We start from the raw sequence: 25,922 nt of genomic DNA, 5'->3' as shown, positions 1-25,922 counted from the left end.
CAGCTAAGGTCAGTCAATCAGTATACTGATGCTGTGGATAATATGGGTACAATACATGAACAAAGTGATAGAGGTAACTGCAATAGGTAATTGCACCATTATTCAGAAAACAGCCAACTACTATAGTTATTATCAGAAAAAAAGACTGTGAGCAGTCGGCCTGATGACTCAACAAAGTGAATTAGAATAATAGAGGCTCCATTTTATGTGTTAATAATGAAATAAGATGCATGGTGAGGTCAAACTAGTCTAGCTCTCTTTACAGTTGTACAAGTTATTTGCATATGGATCAAGCTACACATCAATATTTTCAATAGGGAAGGTATTATGGCTTTAGTGTTTGGATTATTAATTGCCCCTTCCACTTTCGGAAATCTCAGGAAGGAATTAATTTTGGCATTCCTCACACCTAGTGTTAAACTATAAGTACATATAATTGGTGTGCATACAGTAGCAGGTCTTGCTCTTTTGTAATATGAATGAGAGAGATTAATGTTTTAGGAAAATTTGTTATTTTTATTTAACAGCTGAACATATCAAAGAACTTGAAGGCCACTGACCTGTTTGAACATACTGTATATGTACCATATATGTTCAAAATATGTGGTATAGAGATAAACTTAAAATTAAGAAGTATATTAACTGGAAAAATGTTGACACAGGGAATTGCAGAAGTGCAGAATGAGAGGCACAAAATGAACTTTTGCATACTGCTACACTTGAACTGAGTGAAAAATGCACCCCAAATTTGGTGTCCCACATTTAAGACTATTCCAAAATGTCAGCCAAGAGTCTTTTAAATTCATGAGGTGTTTCCAGTAGTTCCATGAGCCTGTTACAAGACATTAAATTAAGACTTTTCATCACTAGGTGTTGCTTTGATAACTTCTAGTGGGAAATCAAAAAGTAAAACAACCTGACCCATGGTCATAAAAATGAAAAGTTCTTTCATTCATGTTTTCGTTGGAAGTCAGGTAAGTAACATTAAGTAAAATTGGACCAAAATGGTCTGTTAGATGAAGTGCTAGTAAGTCACTTACTTCATAGACTGCTTAGGTAAGGAGTCTCCCACTGTCCCATTAGCAGAAGATTTAGGGTGACCTGAACTGGACTGGCTGAATCAGATAAAACACCAAAATGATTCAGAATTGAGGATACCTTCTACTTCTGACAGCAATGTCTATAGTACTTCCTGTGACAAAGTGTGGTCCTTGAGGACTACTTGGAGGGAGTTTTTGCATATGTAATCTCACGTGTAGCATAAGTTGAAAGGAAACAAAATTTCATACCTTGCTTTCCAGGTTGTTTTTGAAGTTACGAAAGTTCCCATCTGCCTCTGATATTTAAATCATCTTATAGCTGGAGCAAATAATTCAACGTCCATAATAAGAAGAAGGTCTAAATGAACACATCTTATAGTGAAACATTTAAAAATAATGCCTCAGCAATTTTCTAACCTCTGTCCAATCTTTATTGTGAATAGATCAAAGCAGTCTACACCTTTAAACCAAAAAGGTGGCTTCATTATACAGTGATTTGTATTTGGAAGATCAGCCATCATGGGAATGACAGGCTGACCACACCTCTTTTGACATTCAGCACACCACCTTTGATGACTTCTCCTTCTTTGATGATGTCTGATTGCTTGTCTACTATGGAGTATCCAATATGTTCTCTGAATCTCAGCAAACACTTGTTCAAGCCAAGTGTGAAGAAAGTGTAGGATGTATATCTTCTTCTCTGAGCTCTGAAGTAGCCTTGCGGAGATTATCAGGGACCTGGACAAGACTCAGTGCCTTTCACATTCAGGGGATAGGTTGTGCTAAAAAGTAGTTTGTATCACCTATACTTAGCAGTTTCAGTTATTCATAAAAACTCTCCCCCTGAGTCCTCTACACAAGTAAAATTTCAGCTTTAAGGAATTCCCTGCCTGACATTGGCATGGTTGCCACCCAATCAGAGATAAATGAGTATCTTGAATAGGATCCGCCCACTTAATTAACCGACAAAGGTCAGGAAAAGGATTTATCTGTTACTGAGATTAAACCACTGAAGATAGACTTTCTCAGACTCTCAGACCCATTCATAGTGACCCTGGCAGTAACATCAGCAGGATTCTCACTGGTCTAAATATATTACCCAGATCCAGTTCCTATTAGTGCTGTAATACATGTTCTTTTGAGCTCTATGTAATAACAGGATTCAGATTTAAGACAAATCAAGACTGTTAATAGAAATGGCAAGTTCTATGTTAAGTAGTTTTAAAAACAGAGCACCTAAAGCAACGCACTGCTCCAAATAAGGCCCTGACCATTTTCCTTCAGGTTATGCCTTATTCTTGACATTACAGACAGCACTTGGATATTAGCTTGTGTATCTCCAAGATGTAGGCATCAGAGCTGTATATTTTTTTCAGAAGTGTCACAGCTACACATAAAGATAAAGGTGATATAACAGATGTCATGCCATATTTACATTTAAGTTCACCCCTACATTTATCACTACCTCAAACACATCAAAAAAGAATGAGGTGCACCAGATCAGATTGGAATGATTAGAACATCATTAGAGAGGATCTTTGATGAAGCTGTCTTATTTACACCTCAGACATTTAGTTTGGTTTTCTCTTTTCTTGTTGAAGTGTGTGTTATCAACATATCTAGATTGAAAGAGCTCTAGAAGGAAAATTATAGATGTTTATGATTCTGGGAAGGGATATGAAAAGATCTCTAAACAATTGAAATCAACCATTTCACTCTCCAAAACATCATCTATAAGTACAGAAGATTTCAAACAACCTCCAACTTGTCCAGGCCAGACAGACCCAGCATGTTCAGCCTGAGAGCAGAACACAAGATGCTGAAAGTGATCTCTAGGTACCCCAGAATTTTATCACAGGACCAAACTGTTGATATCTAAATGCATTAGTCTACCATTAGAAAGAAGATCTATATGGGAGATGTGCAAGAAAAAAACCTTTGCTGCCCAGAAAGAACACCAAGGCAAGACTAAATATCACCCATGAACACCTAGGCAAATACCAAGACATTATGCTCTGAACAGATAAGGCAAAGAAAGGCCTATTTGGTGTTCCAGAAGACATGTTTTGTGAAACACCAAAGACAGAATTTGTGCAGGAGAAACTGATACCAATTGTAAAGCATGGTGGTGGAAAAATTATGATTTGGAGCTGCTTTGCTTTATCAGGGCCTGGGTAGCTTAGCATAACAGAATCTAATATAAATTATTCATCTGTCAGAAGTTTGAAGCTCAACCGAGAAGTGGACCTTGCAACATCACAATGACCCTAAATATACCCTGTCGCAGTAGATGTCTTTGTCCACCTCTTGTACCCTCAGGTACCACTCTGAACACCAGGTGAAAGTACAATAACTATTTATTTTACCATTGTACAGTGCACAAAGCACCCTCCACTCTACACTCATATAAACAATTCTCTCGCAATAATACAATACTCCTCCTCGCCCAGACACTTAGCCCCCCTACCTCCCTGCTCAGCTCAGTTTCTGAGCTTTCCCACAGTCCTTTTATACACCCTGACCCAGAGGTGTTCCTGTCCAACAGTCCACAGTTCCTTATTCCTTCCGGGTCAGGGTAAACAGTCCTTTTTCTCAACCCAGGAGCACATTGTTTCTTCCTGTCACGTGATGATGACGTACCCTCGGGTTACAGGGCACATAAGAGCCCACATGCCCCCCTACAGTGACACCTGGTGGCCCCCAAGGTATCCAGCAGGGCTGTGTGTAGAAACTACATAGTCCATGAGGCCCTGCTGGAATTCGGGGCACGTCTACGCTGTTGGGAGAGCTCCTCCTGGCGGCCTGGGGGTGAGGGCCGGAATGGGAAACCGGCAATCCACCACAACCCTTATATTCACCTAGGAATGGAAGATGAAGAAAGAAATGGAGAGTTCTGGAGTGGCAAATCAAAGCCTGGATATACTGTAAATCCTATTCAAATGGTGAGGGGGATTTGAAACAGGCTATGCATGCATGACGCCCCTCAAACATCACACAGCTGAAAGATTCTGCAAGGATGAATGGGAAACACTGTTTGAGGGGGCAACACCAGCTGTTAAAGCCAATGGCATACTTACTTTTTCCAGAGTTGGATGTGGCATATCCGTTTTCATTGAATACATTTTTGTAAAGTCAATTTTGCATTATTTTCTTAATTGTGTCACTCTCCTCCAAACATGTTTAAATTGACATCAAATCTTGTCCACATATGTCCATATATGTTAAAAATAAACAACAATCATAGGGTGTAGTCACTTTTTTACATGTCTGTATGTCATTTTTGATATGCTTTTGAAAATGTAAACATCAAGAGGGAAACTAGAAAACAAGATTACAGCCGAAGGCCTACAAATTGACAATATTTGTGGGCATGTGGAATTATATAATTTATTGTGCAAATTCTGTAAATAATCCACCTTAATAAAAGGACAGGTGTCTGTGTATTTGTGTGTCCATTCGTTTGCCATGTCTCTGTTATATGCCATTTGGTATGCAATTCATAAAAACAGTACTATTGTTTGTGATGTGCCATCTGCTGGAATAAAAATCTAATGCATTTTATTACTGCATGCATTACAACAGGGTAGCAAACCTGTGGCTCATGAGCTGCATGTGGCTCTTTGTTGGCTTATGTATGGCTCCATGGGCTATCAGTGTTATCATTTGTTTTCTTGGTCATCAGCAAAGCATGTGAGCGAATTGGAGTGGGAGCAAGCATAGAGTTGGAGCGGAGGGATTTTGGATAGCGGAGGAGCAATACGTCCAACATAAAGTTGTCAATATCTGTAATAAAAAAATAATTTTGTCATCATGAGACTGATAGAAAAGTCACACGTATACGCATACACAAACCATGGCAGAATCAGTAAAGGTAAACGCAAATATGAAGAGGAGCACAGGATATTCTTACTTTCATGGTAGAATGAAATGGGGAACCCTTCTGTTTGGGATGCCAGACTTCACTGTCACATTTTAAAGCTTCAAACCTGGAGCATCATTTAACCTTACACCATGTTAACATGGCGCAGAAGTTTCCCAAAGGCACTGAACTTTGCCAGCACAAAGTAGGTATGTTGAAACGTCAGTTGGAAAAGCAGACTGTGTTTTTTCGAAAATTTCTGAAGTTACTTTAGTTACATTGGCATCAACAACTTACTTGAAACATAGTTACATATTGATCTTGAGAAATGCTTGTATTTTAGTATTACTTTGGATGACTGCAACATTCAGGATAAGCCACATTTGACAGTATTTGTGCATTTTGTGTCAGAAGACCGCACAATTAAGGAAGAGCTGCTTGACATTGTGCCATTAAAAGACAGGACCTGAGGCATTGACTTTAAAGAGACACTCATAACTGTAGTCAAGAAGTCAAATTTGCAGTTATCAGAACTAACAGCAATAGCTACAAACGGCACACCTATGTTGGGATCTGCAAATGGACTTGTGGGACTATATAATGCTGATGATTGTTTCCCAGATTTTTGGATATTTCACTGCATCATCCATCAAGAGCACCTGGTGTCTAATCATGAAACTTGTGCTAGAAATTGTGAATTTAATTCGAACTCATGTGCTGCATCACAGACAATGTAAAAACCTGATAGTTGAACTTAACAAAGACTTTCCCAGTCATCTGCTTCTCCACTTCACTGTGAGATGGCTTTCAGGAGGTAACATCCTTTCCCGTTTTTTCTGGAATAGAGAGATAGATGACTCCAAGTGGATTTCAGATTTGGATTTTCTGGTTGAATATAATGTAAACTCAATGTAGATCTGCCTGAGAAGTTAGAAATTCTGCCTGACCTGGTGCAAAGTGTTTTCATGTTGGTCAACAAACTCAAACTCTTCCAGACCCATCTTCAAAAGGGATAGCTCACAAATGTTCCTACCTTGCTAAAGGCAAGACGAGGAGCAGTTGAAGCCTCAGAAGGTAGAGTTGCATGTTATGCACCACTGGTTGAAAATCTTCAGCAGAGTTTTGAGGAAAGGTTCTGCAACCTGAAGCAAAAACAGCCACAGATCATAGTCCCTTTAGTTGCAGATGAAGCAGCATCCCAGTTGGAGATGATTGAACTTTTTGAAGATAACAGACTTAAATGCGTCTTGAGAGAAGGAACCACAGAGTTTTGGAAAATTGCGCCACAGTCAGATATCCCAAGCAAGCAGCACTGAAGCTAATGTCAATGTTTAGATCAACTTACATCTGTGAATCTGTTTCTTCTAAACTAAAACAAGTGAAGTCAAAACATCACTCTGTTCTTACTGACACACATGTGAAAAAGTTGCTTCAATTGGCCACAACTGCAGCCAATCTGAGAAGGACTGTGGAAAACAAAGACTGCCAGGAGTCCCACAGAGTAAACTGAGGTAAGAAAAGACCTATGGAAACCATGCAGTGCCATTAGGCACGTGTTGCTACATCCATTTGTTGAGCGGCTCTCTGCAATAGTGGGGGTATTTCATTTGGCTCTTAATGGTGGACTGGTTGCCCACCCCTATTGTAGTGTTACAAATCACTCAGTGTCCACTATTGTAGTAGCCACTAGACAGGCTGAACAGGGACAGATGCTTCAGTAGCAGTAGCCTGTCTGACACAGAAGGGAAGAGTATAATTTAACAAGCTTTGATAGGGTTTGAGGAAGATAGTGGAGACTTTTAGAGAATATACAAATAGAAGCTGCAAGCAGCTGTTACTACTTGCTTGGTCTATGTGATGCTGAAAAGTGTGATAGTGATATCACGAGACAGACACAGTTCACATTGCAAGGGAGCACTGCCTTACGCCAGACATGATGTGCTTCTGCCCTTCTATGCTTTAAATGAACTGAAGCTGCAGCGCTGGTCTGTGGCAAGGTCAGCGAATTGCTTCATGGCGCTCAATTGATCTGCATGATGAAATAGCCATTTTAGCTTTGCACAGTGTAAGTATGTATGCCTAATAAAAAGTGGCTGTTCTACATGATGCTGGTCAGAAAATACAAGATGTCTTGTTTTGTTTTGAAATATTCCCCTGTCACCCTTTGCTTTTGCATGTATTTTTTAAGCTGGAGAAACCACTTCTTTCATTCATTTTTTTTATGCTGTTTCTGTTTTCTTTGATTTTTTTCAGTTTCAAGTTTTGGATTTTTCTAAACATTGTTTTTCACATTTGGGGTTATAAATTGAGGTGATTTCAAATATCTTGAACATTAATCATAGTTGAAATTTTGTCCTGGTATCCATAACATTACTAAACAAAGCCAATCGAAATGTGCTATGCATGATGTCATGGACACAACCATTAAAGGTCATTTAGTTTACTTCCATAACCAACTACATTTGTGGATAAATTTCTAAAAGATTAAATGTTATTTTACTCTTACTTTCTCTTTAGCAATGTCTTTTTTGGTGTTTAACTTCGATTTTTGGGTTTTGTGTGTGTGTTTTTGACTAAGTCTCACTCTGGTCTGTCTTAATTGAAAAACTTTTTTTTAAATCAGTACAATTTTTAATTTTTATTTTACTTTAAAGTATGTTTTTTATGAGTGCTACAATTTTTTTAAGAACATTAGAACAATTTTGATGAGAACAGGCCATTCAGCCCATCAAAGCTCATCAAATCTCATAACAACACCTTTTGTTTGTTGATGCTGCCAAGTTAATATAAGAGGACAACAAGTGAACAATACATGCAATGGTATAGAGTTCAGCATTGTGCACTTCCTGCTCGTCCAAGACTGCAGATACAACCAAACATTTGAGTGTGTTTTCTGTGTTATTTTGAAGTTCTTTCTATCAGTTTCTTGCTTTTGGAATTCTGACTACATTTCAATTTTGTGTTTTGCTTTCCACTTCTTGATTATTAGTCGTTCCAATTTCAAACATTGGCTTGTTCAAGATGACATTTTATCTCCTGATCCCTATTCCCTAAATATTATCCCATGTCCCATCTCGGGCAGAACAGGTGTATCCATGTTTGATGTGTTTTGTCTATTTAAGATACACATATCCAATCTGATAGCAGTTTGCTTCACTAATTTATTGAACATTCCATAGTACCTAAGTAAGAGGTCAGTGTTCAGCAAACAATGAAGCATTAACAGCACCCTATCTTTCATCATTATTTACCACTCTTTGAGATGTCAACTTGGGCCTGAACAATGGCATTATATTTCTTGGGGTTTGAACTAAAGAATGGCTCTGATTGGTATATTTTGTCCATGAAAGCTATAAGGCAATTATATATGTGATACTTCCTTACCACAAATTTACTCCATCTGTGGTTTGTGAACTTGGAGCCTAACAGTTACTTTACAGTTTCCTTGTAGGGATAGAATTCGGCTTCACAATAAGAATTCAGCTTTTTACTGGGAGTATTGATATCACATGAACATCTGTACAATCATATAATCTAGTGAGTCTATGTAACATAATTTTATCATGGCGAATATATATATATATCTGCAGTATATACATATATTTTGAAGCCCTGGCGCATTCAGCCGCCCCAACCTGACACAGACAGGCAGGACACAGGTTCACCACACAACACACACATTTTATTTCTCTTTGCAAATATACAATTAAGGGTAACAATGCTTCCACAGTTCTTCCACCTCTAGTCCTCCACACAGACTTCGTCCTTCTTCCTCCCTACTCTGGCCATTGAATACTGGTGGCTGGCCCCTTTTTATAGGACACCCGGAAGGACTCCAGGTGTCCAATGACCTCCTTCTGGTGTGCCACCAAACAGGGCCCAACAAATGTCCAGGTGCCCCCTGGTTGTGGCCACGTGCACCAGCCAGGTTGAGGTTCCATGCTCCAAACATGTGGTCCCACTGCAAGCCAAGGGGGCTGCCCTCTATCAGTCCGACCATTGTCAGGACTTCCTGGCTGGGTGAGGGCCCTGGCCTTATGCCACTATATATATAGTAGGACAAGAACTGAAATCCCATCAAGGATTGCGTCTATGCGTCTTGCATCTAAAACAAAGATTGTTCAGTATCATGGTTTAGGGGAAGGCTACAAAAAGCTATCTCAGAGGTTTAAACTGTCAGTTTCAACTGTAAGGAATGTAATCAGGAAATGGAAGGCCACAGGCCCAGTTGCTGTTAAACCCAGCAGATCTGGCAGGCCAAGAAAAATACAGGAGCGGCATATGCGCAGGATTGTGAGAATGGTTACAGACAACCCACAGACCACCTCCAAAGACCTGCAAGAGCATCTTGCTGCAGATGGTGTATCTGTACATTGTTCTACAATTCAGCGCAATTTGCACAAAGAACATCTGTATGGCAGGGTGATGAGAAAGAAGCCCTTTCTGCACTCACGACACAAACAGAGTCGCTTATTGTATGCAAATGCTCATTTAGACAAGCCAGATTCATTTTGGAACAAAGTGCTTTGGACTGATGAGTCAAAAATTGAGTTATTTGGTCCTAACAAAAAGCGCTTTGCATGGCGGAAGAAGAACACCACATTCCAAGAAAAACACCTGCTACCTACTGTCAAATTTGGTGGAGGGTCCATCATGCTGTGGGGCTGTGTGGCTAGTTCAGGGACTGGGGCCCTTGTTAAAGTTGAGGGTCAGATGAATTCAACCCAATATCAACAAATTCTTCAGGATAATGTTCAAGCATCAGTCACAAAGTTGAAGTTATGCAGGGGTTAGACATTCGAACAAGACAACGACCCAAAACAAAGTTCGAAATCTACAAAGGCATTCATGCAGAGGGAGAAGTACAATGTTCTTGAATGGCCGTCACAGTTCCCTGACTTGAATATCATCAAAAATCTATGGGATGATTTGAAGCAGGCTGTCCATGCTCGGCAGCCATCAAATTTAACTGAACTGGAGAGATTTTGTATGGAAGAATGGTCAAAAATACCTCCATCCAGAATCCTGACACTCATCAAAGGCTATAGGAGGTGTCTAGAGGTTGTTATATTTGCAAAAGAAGGTTCAACTAAGTATTGATGTAATATCTCTGTCGGGTTGCCCAAATTTATGCACCTGTCTAATTTTGTTAAGATGCGTATTGCATATTTTCTGTTAATCCAATAAACTTAATGTCACTGCTGAAATACTACTGTTTCCATAAGGCATGACATGTATTAAAAGGAAGTTGCTACTTTGAAAGCTCAGCCAATGATAAACAAAAATCCAAACAATTAAGAGGGGTTCCCAAACTTTTTCATATGACTGTAGATACAGCAAGTCAGTAATAACTCTTCACATTCTTTACTTTCTACACAGTGGCTACTAGTATGATGTACAAATGGACACCAGTCAAAATGAAAGCAGAGGTGGTAGCACTTGGTGCTGCCTTCTCCAAGGGCAATTTTCATACATTTTTTATGGTTTTCTGGTTAACAGCTTGTTAAGCACAACACATGTGGAAAACAGCTGTGAAATGACACTGCAAATGAAGGAAAATGTGGTTATTCTGAGATTTACAAGATTATATTCAGTGATGGATATCAATTGAAAACATCATTCAAAATTCTGTATCTTTCGTTTAGAGTTTACACTTATCCATTTCTTTTATTAACCCTCATGTATGCCTGTGCAAAACAGTTGTAAACAGCAGTTTATCACCAGATGTTTATGACTTCTTCAAAATGTGTTCCAAAGCAACCCTAAATGACCTCCAAAATGGCAGGCAGTTGCTTTATGCTGCCAGCTGGTCATCTTCCCAGGGAAGAAGAAAAAAAATGTAAAAGCTTGATCAACAAATTGTCGAATCCCCCAATGAGTTCCATAGCACTACATGATAAATACCTGAGTTAGATGCAATCCCTTGACTTTCAAAGAGTGTTAGCTGAGAGGAAGTTGATGGAAATATAAGAGATTCTTTCCAAACAATCATCAACATGGAGTCACTGTGACAGCCAAGCTGAATACATATGTTTCAGTCAGCAGCTGCTACATATTGTGCAGTACAGCAATATAATTTCCTCATGATTGATCTGACAACTGAAGGACAAATGGTGTCCTGACATTACACTTTCACCAAGACTTGTATAGGATTCTGTCAGCAGTGTTATATAACACCTGGAACAAGGGAATGCCTGTCTGCCGCCTCAGCTCCCCCAGTGAATTTCTCTATTGACTGTTTTAAAAGAAGCTGATTCCTGATGACTAAGCCCAGTGTGTGTCTGTATTACTCTCTGGCCTGCTTGGAGGGTGTTTAGTTTTTTTTTTTTGATTTTCTGTTGTTCCAGGTCAGTAGGTATGGTTTTACTTTGCTTTAGGTGTAACCATTTGATGTATCTGATAAAAATCTAATCATACCTACTAGAAATATTTTTTATCCTGTGCTGCTGCTATGTATTAGTAAAAGTCTCTGTGAAAAGTCAAATGGTCTGAACTTTGCTTTGGTGCAATGTCAGTTTATATTTGCATCTGGAACCTTCTTGAAACTCTAAGATCTTATAGGTAATTGAAAAAACCTATTATATGTTTTAAAATTGGTCAATTTCAATTTAGCATTGTGGATTTTGTAGTCCACCCTAGTAGCATCGGGAGAATCTTAGATTGGGCACCAATTGATTGTGTGACAAATCATGGCATCATGCCATCACTCATATCAGGTCAATTTAAAGTTGCCTAAATTTACCTAATATGCATTTCTTTGAGACATTATTTGAGTATCCAGGAAAAAAAACTCATTTTATTAGGATTATCAATTGATTGTTATTGGATGGCACAGTTATTAATGCACAAAAATGGTAATTATCAGACCATTGTTGAAAAACAAAATTGTGCTAGACCCATACATGCTCAATAATGATAGGCCTATTTCAAACTTCCCTTTATATATTTTTTCTTTCTAACATACTTGAAAAAGAAGTTTCTGTACAGCTTCCATTTTACCTTGCATATTATAATTTATGTGGGAGGTTCTAGCCTGACTTTTGCACTGGTCACAGAATAGAAACAGCATTCATTTGTGTTACAAATTCAATTCTAATGCCTTCTGATGAAGGATATGATACAGTTATTATGTTGGTAGATTTAAGTGCAGCCTTTGACACAACTGGCCACTCTATTCTGTTGGACTTTCAGACACTTTCCTGCTTTAGTTCATATTTATCAAAATGATTTCAGTATGTGCTGAAATGTGATGACAGTGCCTTGTCATTAAGTTCTAAAAGTAAGTATGATTTTCAACATTTTTGAGTTTTCACTTTATGTGCTGCAACTAGGAGACATCATCAGAAAACATAATGTTCATTCCACTCATATGCAAATGATATTCAGCTATAACCTTTCTTCTGACCAAACTAGATTTCTCCTATAATTTATTTAATTAAAGGAGTCAGTGAGTTAAAAGAGTGGTGAATGAGACAAACTTGTCTTTGAACACAGAATCAGCACCCAATGTAGACATGTTATTGTTGAGACCAGACTACCTTTTAAGACATTTATTATAGCACTATCTAAAACATGTTTTTTCCAGCTTAAAATATAAGAAAATTAAGGTTTCTACATATGAAGGATAAACACCCTTATTTCTAATACAATTGACTACAGTAATAAATTATTCACAGACTTTTCAAATAGTTCTACAGTTTAGCCTGTCTTATTCTGTGTGAACCAACATGGATGTGAAATGTTAAAGAGCTTAAAAATATGTTGAAATAATGCAACTATTAATTGGGTGTCAAATAAATAAATATTGTTTGTTGCCTGTTTGGACCTGGCTTGAAAATGGAACAGATTTTAGCTGACCTTGTGAAAGAGTTTCCAAACTTGTTCACCTCCAAACCATGGAAGACAATTATCTCCCTTTAATGTATTGCTCTGTTCTTCATTTTTTAACTCAATTAATGCATCTGAGATTCTAGGAATGCAGAGCCTAATTAATACAATCTGTTGTACCTATACAGCTTATGTGCCCAAGAAAACTGGTGTCTGGCACTGACCTCTGTCATAATGAAATACTTTGAATGATTAGTCATGGGTCACATTAAAGCGAGCCTCCCACCTTCACTGGACTCCTTACAATTTGCATATCATGCCAATCAATCAACGATTATACTTGTCCTACACAGCACACCATCCCACCTGGACAAAAAGAACAGCTATGCCAGGATTTTGTTTATTGACTTCAGTTCAGCTTTTAATATAATCATCCCACAGCAGATAATAGTGAACCTTTCTATGCTCAGATTGAACACCTTATTTTGTAATGAGATCTTGGACCTTGTCAGAAAGACAACAGACGGTACATGTTGGGTCTAAGACATTGCGCACCATCAAACAGGGCATGGAGACCCCTCAGGGCTGTGTGCTCAGTCCATTGCTCTTTACTCTGCTAACACATGACTGTACTGCCAAATCCAGCATAAATCAACTCATTAAATTTGCTGATGATACAACAGTTGTAGTACTCATCAATAATGAAGATGAAACATCTTGTAGAGCAGAGGTGGAGCAGTTAGTGAGCTTGTGTTTGGACAACAATCTGTCTGTTAATGTCAACAAGACAAAAGATTTGATTGCGGATTTCAGAACAAAGCTGAAAATCTGCTGTGTATATCAGTGGCTTTGCTGTGGAGAGGATCAGAAGTACAAAATTCTTGGGTGTCTACATCACTGAGGATCTCTCCTGGACTCTCAGTTCCACACACCAGGCCAAGAAAGCTCAGCAGAGGTTGCAATTTCTTAGAAGGCAAAAGTGAGAATCCCTCCTCCCATCTTAAACAACTTCTGCCAGGGCACTATTGAGAGTGTCCAGATGAGGTACATCACATTTTGGTTCAGAAACTCCAGAGTGGCTGACAGGGAGACTCTGAAACACGTGGTGAGGATGGCTGAGAGGGTTATCGGGATCTATCTCCCTACCATTGAGGACATTTTTAAGGATTGATGCAAGAAGAAAGTGCCCTGCATTGTGAGAGACTCCTCATACCCCTCTTATGAACTATTCAGTCTCTTGCTATCTTGTAGGAGTTATCGCTCCATAAAATAAAGAACATTTAGTAATGTGTAACAGTTTGTCTCTACAGGCAATAAGACTGCTAAACTCTCTATAATAATCACAAAACAAGGCAGTTTTTATACACAACTTAGGGCAATTTCGTGTCATTGTTTAAGTGAAACTGCACCTCCAAAATTAGAGTACCCAGGTTAAATCCACACTGAAATGCAAACTCCACATATGCAGCAACCAGAGTGAGATATGAAATCATAACTTGCTTGCCATAAGGCAGCAACTTAAATCACTCTGCCACCAAGACTGACCTCCCAAGTAACAATAATTTGACCAAAATGATTAAAAATAAGTGAGATCTATTTTGGAGTAAAGCCATGACCTTAATCGTTAAGGTTGTGTTCTTAAACTAAAGCCCCTTTGTTCTCCTTAGAGCCTTGCCATTTGAAGTGTAAGCTTGAGAAAGTGATCACCTCAGGGGTAGATATAAACAGTTCTGGACCACAGCTGCTCCAGTCTGCACTGGCTAATTTTAAGAACGTTTCTGAAGAAAAGTCTTGATCATCGACAGCTCAATCATATTGAATGGCTGTCCACCCTATTTTTCTACTAACTCTAAAAAAACATAAATGTTAAGAAAAAAAAATCTGAATGTCCTTATCAAAAAGCTATTTCAGTCACAGCCATATACTGTAGAGAGCAGTTTTACTTGCAAATCACAGGCCGATATGCATGCTTAAATGAACAAAAATCAATAATTTATGAAATGTGGTGAGAATTTCTAAGTTTGGAAATTCTGCTTGATATTTTATCTGTTACCTGCCAAATAACAATAATTTAATTAGGTTTATGGCTCTGTCAGATGGAGTCCCTATGGAGTTTTGGGGATAAAATGGGTGTTTAGGGCATAAGATGACAGGTTCACCACACTGAGTCTTTAAAGTATAAATGCTGGTGATTTTGTGCTTGGCAGAGCATTATGCAAAAAAGATTGCAAATTAACCCAGCATGCCAAGTCTGTTTCATGCGCCACAAGTTGTTTGACACTGATAAAGGATAACTTCATAAATGAAAGTATCGTAATCTCCACCCTCAGCATTCAGAACATTCAAACCAGTGAAATTGTAAGGCTTGAATTGATCACATTACCTTGGTTTTGGGACTGCAAATGGATGAACATGTGAATCTGGGGCAGCTGAAATATCCACTGTTCAGTCTGAATGAATAAATATAAAAAAATAAAAAGGGAAAACTAACATATTTTTTCAAATGTCACGAACAATTAAATTCCAGGTGTGAAGAAAAAGTCTCAGATGTAAGAGTCTTTCAGTGAAATCTCCTTCCTGCTGCTTAAACAAGATGCATTTTCAGAGCCAATAAAGAGAGATGAGAAGGGAGCTCGCCTGAGCTTTCATGCAACCTGCCATGCTTAAGCCACATAGGCCATGTTGACAAATTAACTGGATACTGACAGACCACACCAGGAGGGGAAATGAGCAGTTGCCGTTTCAAAGAATGCCTCGCAGAGCTCTGGATACCTGACCCTACCTCAACAGGGAGCCTTTGTCTCTGTCAGCACAGTTTAGGCCTTGTCATGTAGCCACAGCATTTAGCACAAGTGCTTGTAATCCTCCAAATAAGCTGGCAAAGTACGGTCTGTGCTTTGACCCCATGTCCACCTTAATAACTTGTGAGAATAAGGTGGCTGGGCATTTCTGGGACTTTAGAGGATTCGTGTAAATGCCTAGTGGCGATTATGTGCATCTCTTTAATAACCTGCTCAAAGGAATTAATGTGCATCTCAGAGTACATCATGTAGAGTAGATACTGGTCACACTGGCACAATTTTAAATTAAACAGGTCACTTGTCACTTTCTGTTTCAATTTACTTTATATTTTAGTCGTCTCATTCAACATAAAGTGTTCTAACAGGACTTAAAAGCACACCCATATCAGCAAACAAAGACGAGAGCACAACCACTAGGACATACATACAGAATTACTTATAGACATGTACTCACACTCATATAAACATAGGTCCACAAATACACCCACAAGAAACTTGGACACACATTCACACTTGTATACCCACATGCGCATGCCCATATACGTTAACACATAGATGCACACCCAAAAATAGTGGCATCTACACACAAACATTCCTACCCATATGAACTCAAGTCCACACAAATAACATACACCCACACATTCACATGGGCAAGCCATGCGCACACACAGAAATACTCAAATGTGCATGTGCACCCACTGGCACTAACGCATCACACATGCATAGTCACAGTCACAAAAATACATGGAACACATTTGCATACATAAGCATAAACCATAAAATATGGCACATTGTGACCACTAGGGGGCGACACCAAGCCCCAAACATCAGACACAACTCCCCAGGTTCGAAACAAGAATTTATTAAACAGTGTATCTTTAAAAGACTTCTTTTCACACTGTATAATCTCCTTCTCTCTTTCACTATTGCCCATCTTCTCTCCTGACTCCATCTCCCTGGGTGAAGTGGAGGGCTTCCTATTAAGCCCCAACCCAGAAGTACTTCCGGTCACAATTACTTGTTTTTGGAAAGCACGTCTCGTCAGGCAGAACCTGAGTCTTCACTTTCTGATAGCTCTCCCTGGCATCCCCCATAGAACCCAACAAGGCAGTGTTAGAGAACACCAACTCCTATGCTGCACTGTGAGTGTCCATACTGGGGTTTGCCATAAGGGATGCAGTGTTTCCCAATCTATGAATGCAGAATTATTCTAAACTCCAAAAGCCAGACTTGATGCCAGTCACCATCATATGGAGCCAACAAAGACATGTCAGCATGATTATTGACACATCTTAAAAATTTGGAAGGCTACTGGAGTCCTAAAGGAAACATATGTGAATATGTACACTCTGTGCTAACTGTTATGCTGCATTCACTGTGAGGCCCCAATGTGACAATCCCACTTTCACTTCTATATAAATCTGGCACATGACGCCATTCTTCATACTTATACGGTATCAGTCATTTACTTTGTTATTACCCACATCTCTGCAGCATTGTCCAAATTTATAAAGATCAAGACTTGACTGATTTAAACACCATAATACATACCTCCATTTAGGAGCAGAAGTCCGAAAACAGATACATTATCATCAAGTGAATATATAATGACTTCTTGACTTTGCTTTAATCATTTCTACCATCTCCTGAAATAGTTGATATTTACAAATAGGACGCCTCACGCCTGGACAAACTGGTGAGGAAGGCAGGCTCTATTGTAGGCATGGAGCGGGACAGTTTGACATCTGTGGCAGAGCGACGGGCGCTCAGCAGGCTCCTATCAATTATGGAGAATCCACTGCATCCACTAAACAGAGTCATCTCAAGAGAGAGGAGCAGCTTCAGCCACAGACTGCTGTCACTGTCCTGCTCCACTGACAGACTGAGGAGATCATTCCTCCCCCAAACTATGCGACTCTTCAATTCCATCCAGGGATGGTAAACGTTAACATTATTCAAAGTTATTGTCTGTTTTTACCTGCATTTTTATTACTCTTTAATTTAATATTGTTTTTTGTATCAGTATGCTGCTGCTGGAGTATGTGAATTTCCCCTTGAGATTAATAAAGTATCTATCTATCTATCTATCTATCTATCTATCTATCTATCTATCTATCTATCTATCTATCTATCTATCTATCTATCTATCTATCTATCTATCTATCTATCTATCTATCTATCTAAATAACCCAGTGCTTTGGGTAGTTTGAATTCTCTTCCAAATCTCATTTTCAGAAAAATACTTGAAAGTAGAAGATCACAGATGATAAAACCTTTTCTCTGTGATAAACAGGAAATGACGGCACACTGGAAACAGAAACATTGAAAATTTTTGGAATAGAATCTGTTGAACTTTTAGTTTTGACGTGTTTTTAAATAAACCTGTACAGTCATTTCTGATTTAATAGGATATCAGACTCAATAACTGAGTTATGTAAGTGAACTAATTTTATCAAAGATTAATAGTGTTTGAGCTTTTAAGGATGCTAATGAATGCCAATGTGAGCTCAGTCAGTTAATATGCTCTAAATTTATACATGACAGACACCATAAACTCTCAAAATGGGCATAATGATGTCTGAAAATTCTAAATGGTCTTCTGTAATTAAAATAGAAACAATAAAAAATATAATGTTTAAAGCAAAATGTGTCAGCTTATTGATAATGAATTAAAATGTCACAGAGATAGACTTAAAAGCATATGGAGTCAAGTTCATGGGCAGCACTGGCTTGAAATAAATATTAATAATAATAATAATAGAAATAACTCTTTGCATTTATATAGTGCTTTTTGTCAGTGCTCAAAGCACTTTTCATAGTGAATGGGGAGCCACTTCAACCACCATTAATGTCACTTAAGCTGCCGTAATGAAATATAAAACCAATTACAAAGAGTTGGTGAACCATGAAGGCAAACTCAATATATTTCATGAAAAAAATAAAGAAAATTGCAAAAAAAAGGTTTAAAGGTCTTTCCAGACAACAGGCAAATTAGTAACTGAGGTAAAGATGGCAGTGCTGCCCCTTAGGAAAAAGCCAGACTGGTAGGGGTTTGGCCAGGAGGCAGTAACTAGGAAGTGAAGTCACTGGGACCTACAAAAAAGGAGGAGAAACATAAGGCAACAGCGCCAACCCTCATCTCAGGGTGGAATTGCAACTAGATGACCCCTCAGAGTTGTCTCCCAAATGCACGTGTGTGACACTGCCATTGCTCAACTTTTATTATTATAAATCTGTCTAGATGCAAAGTGGCTCTTGGAAGGCATTCAACATTAAAGGCATCACATAAAGATTTAAAAGTAACTGCATACATAGCTAACAAAGTCTTATGATGACACAATTAACAAAAGGTCTTTAAAATTGTTTTCTTTTGCAAAAACACACACACACACACATATATATACTGTATATAAAAGTTTGACACAATAGAAATCGACAGTGCCCATATCTGTACAACAGCAAATGATGTAAAGAAAGAAAAAAATTCTCCTGTTACTTGTTTAGCATATTCCCCATGTCCATTACCCAGTTGTACACTCAAAATGTGTAAAATGCATGCTTTTTTTTTGTTAAGATATTATTAGTACTTCCCACAATAGTGTGCTTTTGAATTGAAGACAGGACCCTTGACTAATGAATAAGGAGAACAAGCAAATCTTCAATTGAAAAGTACAGTATCATGGTAATGCCTTTCCTGTTTATCATGTACTCTAATTGTTTTGGAAGTAATCAGTAATATTTGAGCAGAACATGCATGTGTTTCACACGTTTTGATCATAGGACTTGAACAAGGACAGCTAAGCAACATGACTAATGTTAAATTAAAAAAAAAAAACATTTCCATGGTTGCTTTTAACGCTGTTTGCCATTGCACAACATTGGTCACCATTGGGTTCTATCATACCATAACAATTTTTCTCAGGGTGGTAAGGTGGCAAAGGCAGAGCTGCTCCCTTGCAGTAAGAAGACCAGAGTTTGGGTCCTGGGGCATCCAGGCGTGAAGTTTGTATGTTCTCACTGAATCTGTGTGGCTTTCCACTGGAGGCCCCTGTTTCCTCCCAAAGTCAAGCAGGTTTGCTTAACTGTGGACACTGCATTGGTTCCTGAGTGTGTTTGGTGTTTGTGTGTGTTTGTTTGCCCTGCGATGGACTAGCGCCGTTTGCAGGGTTTGTTCCTGCCTTGTGCCCTATGTGACCCTGGTCTGGATTAAGTGCGTTATTGACATGACATTTTTTTCTCCCAAAACATGACAGATTTTCAAGGCCATCACTACAAACTACATAGGATAAGCAACAAATGTAAAAAAAATCACTAGTAGGTGGAGTATTCCTTTAACGTCCGATACGGATGTTGTAGGCCTACTGCAGCTCCTCACAAACCTGTAGCTTCAAAACTAATTCATATCTAACGGCTAAACGAACCCGCACTTAAGAACGGCACACACACACACACACACACACACACACACACACACACACACACACACACGTTCAAGGAGGAGCGGAAATACGCGTGTGCAAATTGTCCGGCCACCGCTTAACTGTAACTTTGTCGGCGCCTGTTGTTATACTCCGCAAACGATCAGCTCCATAAAATGACAACCATCCACTAGAGATAACTGTAGGACTAAGAAGAGATTAACGGCGCTGCCATGCACGTTTTTGAAATGTTAGGGACGACGTAGCGTAATGAGAGCGCTGACAAGCTAATAACAGTTCATTTCACAAAGCAAGGGCCATCTTGTAAATTAATGAATTAGCTGGAGCGAAGACCAGCAGCCACTACAGCCCACCAGCACCGCCTCAACTTTACTGGAGTTAAATGTGATACAAACAATAGAAAGACGAATGTGTTACATTGTAATTTACAATTGCTAGTTAAGTAAAGAAATACACTTCTAAAGTGAATGACTGATATTTAAGCAGTCCCTGTCATCTTAACCAAACTGATTTTGATGACATCAACAGGACGAATATTTTAAGTCAATTTTTCACATTTTCTTGAAACCGTCCACGCTTAATGCACAGCCTCGAGACCTAAATGAGTGGGTTATTCCTCATCTTACACTCTTTTCTTCTTCTTTCTTGCTAATCGTTGTCATCTTTAGCAGGATCCGAATCGACTTACAAAGGTATACAATACTGAATGCGTTATGAGAGATTAGACGAGCTTAAAGTACTGTCAGACGAGAAGAGAAATGCGAGACGGAGCAGTGTGAGCACAAAAAGTGCGATCGTATAATTTCTCCCAAGGCTTGTTGAACAATTCGAACTAAATATAAACGTTTCTTGATGACTATAATAAAAACTGAGTCCCTTCCTGGGGAGGGTCCTGTTGTCAATTTAGAAAGCGGACGACTCGATCCCGTGCACCGCCGGCGGGGTTAAGCCATCCAGGTGTGCTGCCAGTGCTAAGAACGCGACAGGTCCGACAACACGCATGATCAGACGCCAGATGCATCAGTGCTATTTGTCAAAAGTCTTCTTTCAAATATTAACAGACGAACTGTCAAGGATGTAACCCTATATTGCCACACAGCTGATCTGGCTGCGTGCCCAAACTGCCACACAAAGGCTGTCCCGACAATAGAGCTTTCTTGCACACCTAGCTGCTCATCGTTTTGGTCCTTCTGATCATTCTTCGTGCTTGCACGTGTACTTGCTACAGCAATACGATCAGGAAAGCGGTGCAAAAGGCTTCCCTAGACGAGATGGAGGGAAACAAACCACCTGTCGTGTTCACTGAGAAGAGAGGCTACCAGATCACCCGCTGCCCACATCTGAATAAGGTACAACGACGGCCACACCTGTTTCATTTTTAGCACTGCGCTAGACACACGCAAATAAATGCAAACCGATCGTTCCCTTCCATTACTTAATGAATCTACTTGTTATTAGTTATCAAAAGAACAGAGTGAACCGAAGGTTTTCCCTTTAATGATTTAATGATAGGTGAGTGCAATTTGCCATAAGTGTGAACAAGAGCAATTCACTCAAAGCATTTAATATAAGATTACAGTCACACGGCGCTGCTCTCGTTTTCATTTGAAAAGTGGCAGTTTTTTTGGGACTTTGCTGTTTTCAAAGGGTTCTGATTAGTATAAGGAAAACATTTGGGTGTGTTTGCTTGGGCTTAAACTCTCTAAGACTGCTTAATCTTCCTTTGACTTTGAAGGTGTAATTTAATTTGTTTGTAGTGCAAATTCTGTTGAAACTTTGCCTGTCTCATAAAATTATGCTGTTGTATGATTAATTACTTTATGGTGGCTTATACCATTAAGAATTGCATGTTTTACTGGCGAATTTCACTGCCTGTGGTACAATGCTACTAAAACACCAAGTTGAAATACATTAACTTCTGTTGAACTTCTCCACCTCTCACACTTTACACAGAGTAAACATGCACTGTTTTCCAGATTTAAACCTGTCACATCCCTATCACCTTATTAAAGACTCAGTGAAACCTCTATATTTTTCCAATTGTCATGTCAAAGTTCTGTACAGTGTAGAAATTGTGTCTCATATACTCATTTACCCATTTTACTGAGCAGCTTATCTACTTCAGGGTCGCAGGTACCAGTGTTAATCTTTGCAGCACTCTGTGCAAGGTCAGAAACAACCCCTAACAGGGTAATAATTCATCGTAAGACACACACAATCACACTCATATCAAATCTCACAGTTACCTAGCACAAACCACTTTGTAATGTAGGAGTAAATCTGGAGTACCTATAGACATGTGTGGAACTCACAAACTCCATCTGTACACCAGCTGGGCATGGGGTTTTAATCCAGGATGGTGGAAATGTGAGACAGTTGGATAAGTTTGAATTTTCTTAGTGTATGGTGGTGCAAGGTGGGAACTAATTATGGATTGGAAGGGAAGGGTGCATACTTACATATTCACAGTGAGTCAATTTAGAGTCACTAATTAATCTAATATGCATGTCTTTGATATAATAAAAGGAAAACTGAAAATTAAATGAGAACAACTCACTAGGATACAGGAGAAGTGACTGGGCCTGAATTCCAACACAAGACTGAAGCTCAGGCAGAGTAAATACACATATTATATACACCAATCAACCCCAACTTTAAAACAACTCATAGGTGAGGTGAATTACACAATGGCAATGGCACAAGTGAAGCGGTGGGATACATTAGGCAGCAAGTGCACAGTCAGTTCTTGAAGGTGATGTGTTAGAAGTACAAAAAATGGGAAAGCATAAGGACAAGACCCAGGCTAGATGGCTGGGTCAGAGTAACTCCAAAACAACAGGTCTTGGGGTGTCCCTGGTATGCAGTGGTTAGTACCTACCAAAAATGGTCCAAGGATGGACAATGGGTGAATTGTCAACAGGTGTGATCTCACAGTAGAGCTACTGTAGCACACACTGATGAAAAGTTTAATGCTGGCCATGACAGAAAGGTGTCAGAACACACGGTGCATCACAGCTTGCTGTGTTTCAGGCTATATAGCTGCAGTCTGGTCAGAGCACTGAAAGTACCTACAATGGACACAAGAGCTTAAGAACTTGACCATTGAGCAATGGAAGAAAGTGGCCTGGTCTCATGAATCACACTTTCTTTTAAACCATGTGGACAGCCAGGTGCATGTGCATCATTTACCTTGGGAAGAGATGGCAGCAGGATGTACTATGGGGAGAAGGCAAGCCAGTAAAGGCAATGTGATGCTCAGGGCAATGTTCTAGTGGGAAACCCTGGGTTCTGGCATTCATGTGGTTGTTACTTTGACATGTACCACCTATCTAAAGATTGTTGCAGTGGTAATGCATGCTACCACACTGCAAAAATTGTTCAGGAATGGTTTGATAAAGATTTCAAAATGTTGATTTGCCCTCTAAATTCTCCAGATCACAACCTGATTGAGCATCTGTGGGATGTGCTGGAAAAACAAGTCTGATCTATGGAGGCCCCTCCTCATAACTTATTTGTTAGGTATACCTGTTCCTTAACACAAAAATTCCATTTCTCAAAAAAAAAAACAAAACAATCATATTCCTCCAAGTCACATGAATATGGTTCTGGCTGGAATAAGGTTCAGTAACAGACACGTTAGTGCAGTGTTTCCAAATCTTTTTGGTGTCTTGGCCCAGTTTTACACATGCCAATGTGTTCGTAACCCTCTCTGTGAATTTAGAATGACCATCAGGGGTTAGGATCCTTCTGGGTGAATCAAGCATGATCATCAAAGCGGGGGGATGGGGGTTTATGCGTGATCACCATGGCGTTAGAGCATTTGATGAGCTGAGAGCGATCGATGATGCTTTTCCTTCTTGATGAATCAAGCAATGATTGTTGGAATAATGAAAAGAGGCATGGTTTTGTCCAGGTCTGGCTGTGGCCCACCTGCAATGCCTCCAGGCGCACAGATTGAGAAGTAGTGCACTAGAGGATGCTCCATGTAGCTGCCTTAAAATGATGTGTGGTGAATAAAAACTGTTGAGTGATAAGTAATGAGTGGCTAGTGAGAAGTGAGAAGTGATACATGATACAAATTAATACTGATGCATGATGACAGGAAGAATGAACAATTACAATATCCTAAAATGGACACCATATTGATGAATGCTGAAGTAGATGAGATACTTCTGTTAGCTAAGAACAGGAAAGTGAGGCTACAGTGGACATGTGATCATCCCAACTTCGACAAGTGAAAAATGGCATACAGTAATCCCTCACTTATCGCGGGAGATAGGTTCCAAGGCCGACCGCGATAACTGAATTTCCGCGAAGTAGGGACACCATATTTATTTAATTATTTAACGTGTATTTGGACGTTTTTAAACCCTCCCTGTATTGTTTACAACCCACCCTTTACTCTGTTAATAACAGGGACAACTGCTAAGCAATATGAAACTGGTAGATAAGTTTACACTTACTGTATAGCGAAGTACATGTAGCAGCTTGTAGGCGGTCATGACGTCGTCGACCTTGTTGCAAAGATTCCTAAAGCAGATTCCTTCCAGACTACTGCCTTATCACATCCACTTGCAACTCGTTTTGTGCCCTGGTTAAAGGACACTGCGGCCGTAGATCTTATATGCTTTTCCTCCTTTTTAAATAAAAAGAATCGTGGACTCATTGATGCTGTAATGGTGTAGCTGTTCCCTTCCTTCAACATATCCAAAACATTTACCTTTTCTGCAATCATTTGCATCTTCTATTGGCACTTGGACATGGCCCCTGAATCAGTAGCACGTTAATGCTGAATGAGTGAGATGAGACTTCCTGGTTAATGCAGCGCTCCGTCGCTGAGCCAATCAGCAGCACACAGGAACTTAACTGCGTGCTCTGATTGGGTAGCTTCTCAGCCATCCGCCAATAGCATCTCTTGTATGAAATCAACTGGGCAAACCAACTGAGATAGCAAGTACTAGAAGTAAAAAGACACATTGTCCGCAGAAACTCGCGAAGCAGCGAAAAATCCGCGTTATATATTTAGATATGCTTACATATAAAATCCGCGAAGTCATGAATCCGTGAAAAGTGAACCGCGAAGTAACGAGGGATTACTGTACTGTCGACATTTCTGATGTTTTCAGAATTTGGTGTAAATAGGAGGAATTTGTGAATCTGACTTGCCTTCTGTCAATAGTATGTTTGTGGTGGTAGTACTGTATTAGCAGTAGTAGTAGTAGTAGTACTATTGTCATGTGTACAGAGTACACTGAAATTCATGCTTATGTATCCATGTAACATGCAACACATCACTACTCTCTGGGACCATGATAAGATGTATGGAATGCTTACTTGGTATATGTTGGGCTTCTTGACATCTACTGACCTTCTTTTGAATGCCATGGCATATTTTAGCAATGTTGGTGACCTTTTGTTGTTGAAGAAATCAGGCTTTTCTGGAAGTAGTAGCAGGTTCTATCTAGCATTAGATAGATAACATAGTTCCCACTGAATATTTGGAGGCAATGTTATTCAAAATCATTTTTGTGACACCATCCATCCTCTTGACCGTCTATAAATATCGAATGTTAGAGTTGCGGTATATAAAAATGGTTAGAAACAGAAGATAATTTTGCTGATAATTCACAGAATAATATGAAATAAAGCTTGCTGAAACTGAATAATTAGAAATTACAAGGATTGTCCAAAAAGTGCCAGCTTGAGTAAAGTTTTCTTCCCTTTCTTACTTAGTCTTAGAATAACACCTTCATTAAATGAGTCCAGAAATATGAATCCTTGCTACACCCTGTTATTTTGAGAGTTTACCCCAGAGCACACCTATGCATACCCTCACAAACCTGTTTAGTCCAATTCCAGGCCACAGGGGTCTGAGGTAAATTCTGGGATCATCGGGATTAAGGCAAAAACCTACACTAGATATGGTGCCAGTGCACCACAGAACACACTCCAGCAC

General features: G+C 39.3%; 1 protein-coding gene across 1 annotated transcript in view; it reads left to right on the top strand.

Annotated features, from left to right (window-relative positions):
* Positions 1 to 21,068: 21,068 nt before the first annotated feature.
* The window catches only part of me1 (malic enzyme 1, NADP(+)-dependent, cytosolic), a 658,106-nt gene continuing 653,252 nt past the window's right edge, over positions 21,069 to 25,922 (top strand). Inside the window, exon 1 of the mRNA XM_028797856.2 lies at positions 21,069 to 21,315. Within this exon, the coding sequence (XP_028653689.2) occupies positions 21,238 to 21,315 (78 nt within the window). The 5' untranslated portion in view covers positions 21,069 to 21,237. The remainder of the gene's footprint in view (positions 21,316 to 25,922) is intronic.

This window comes from Erpetoichthys calabaricus, chromosome 3 (assembly GCF_900747795.2).
Source record: "Erpetoichthys calabaricus chromosome 3, fErpCal1.3, whole genome shotgun sequence".
NCBI classification, from domain to species: Eukaryota; Metazoa; Chordata; class Cladistia; order Polypteriformes; family Polypteridae; genus Erpetoichthys; species Erpetoichthys calabaricus.
Note: the sequence above shows the minus strand (reverse complement) of the source record. Positions and strands in the feature narration are given on the sequence as shown.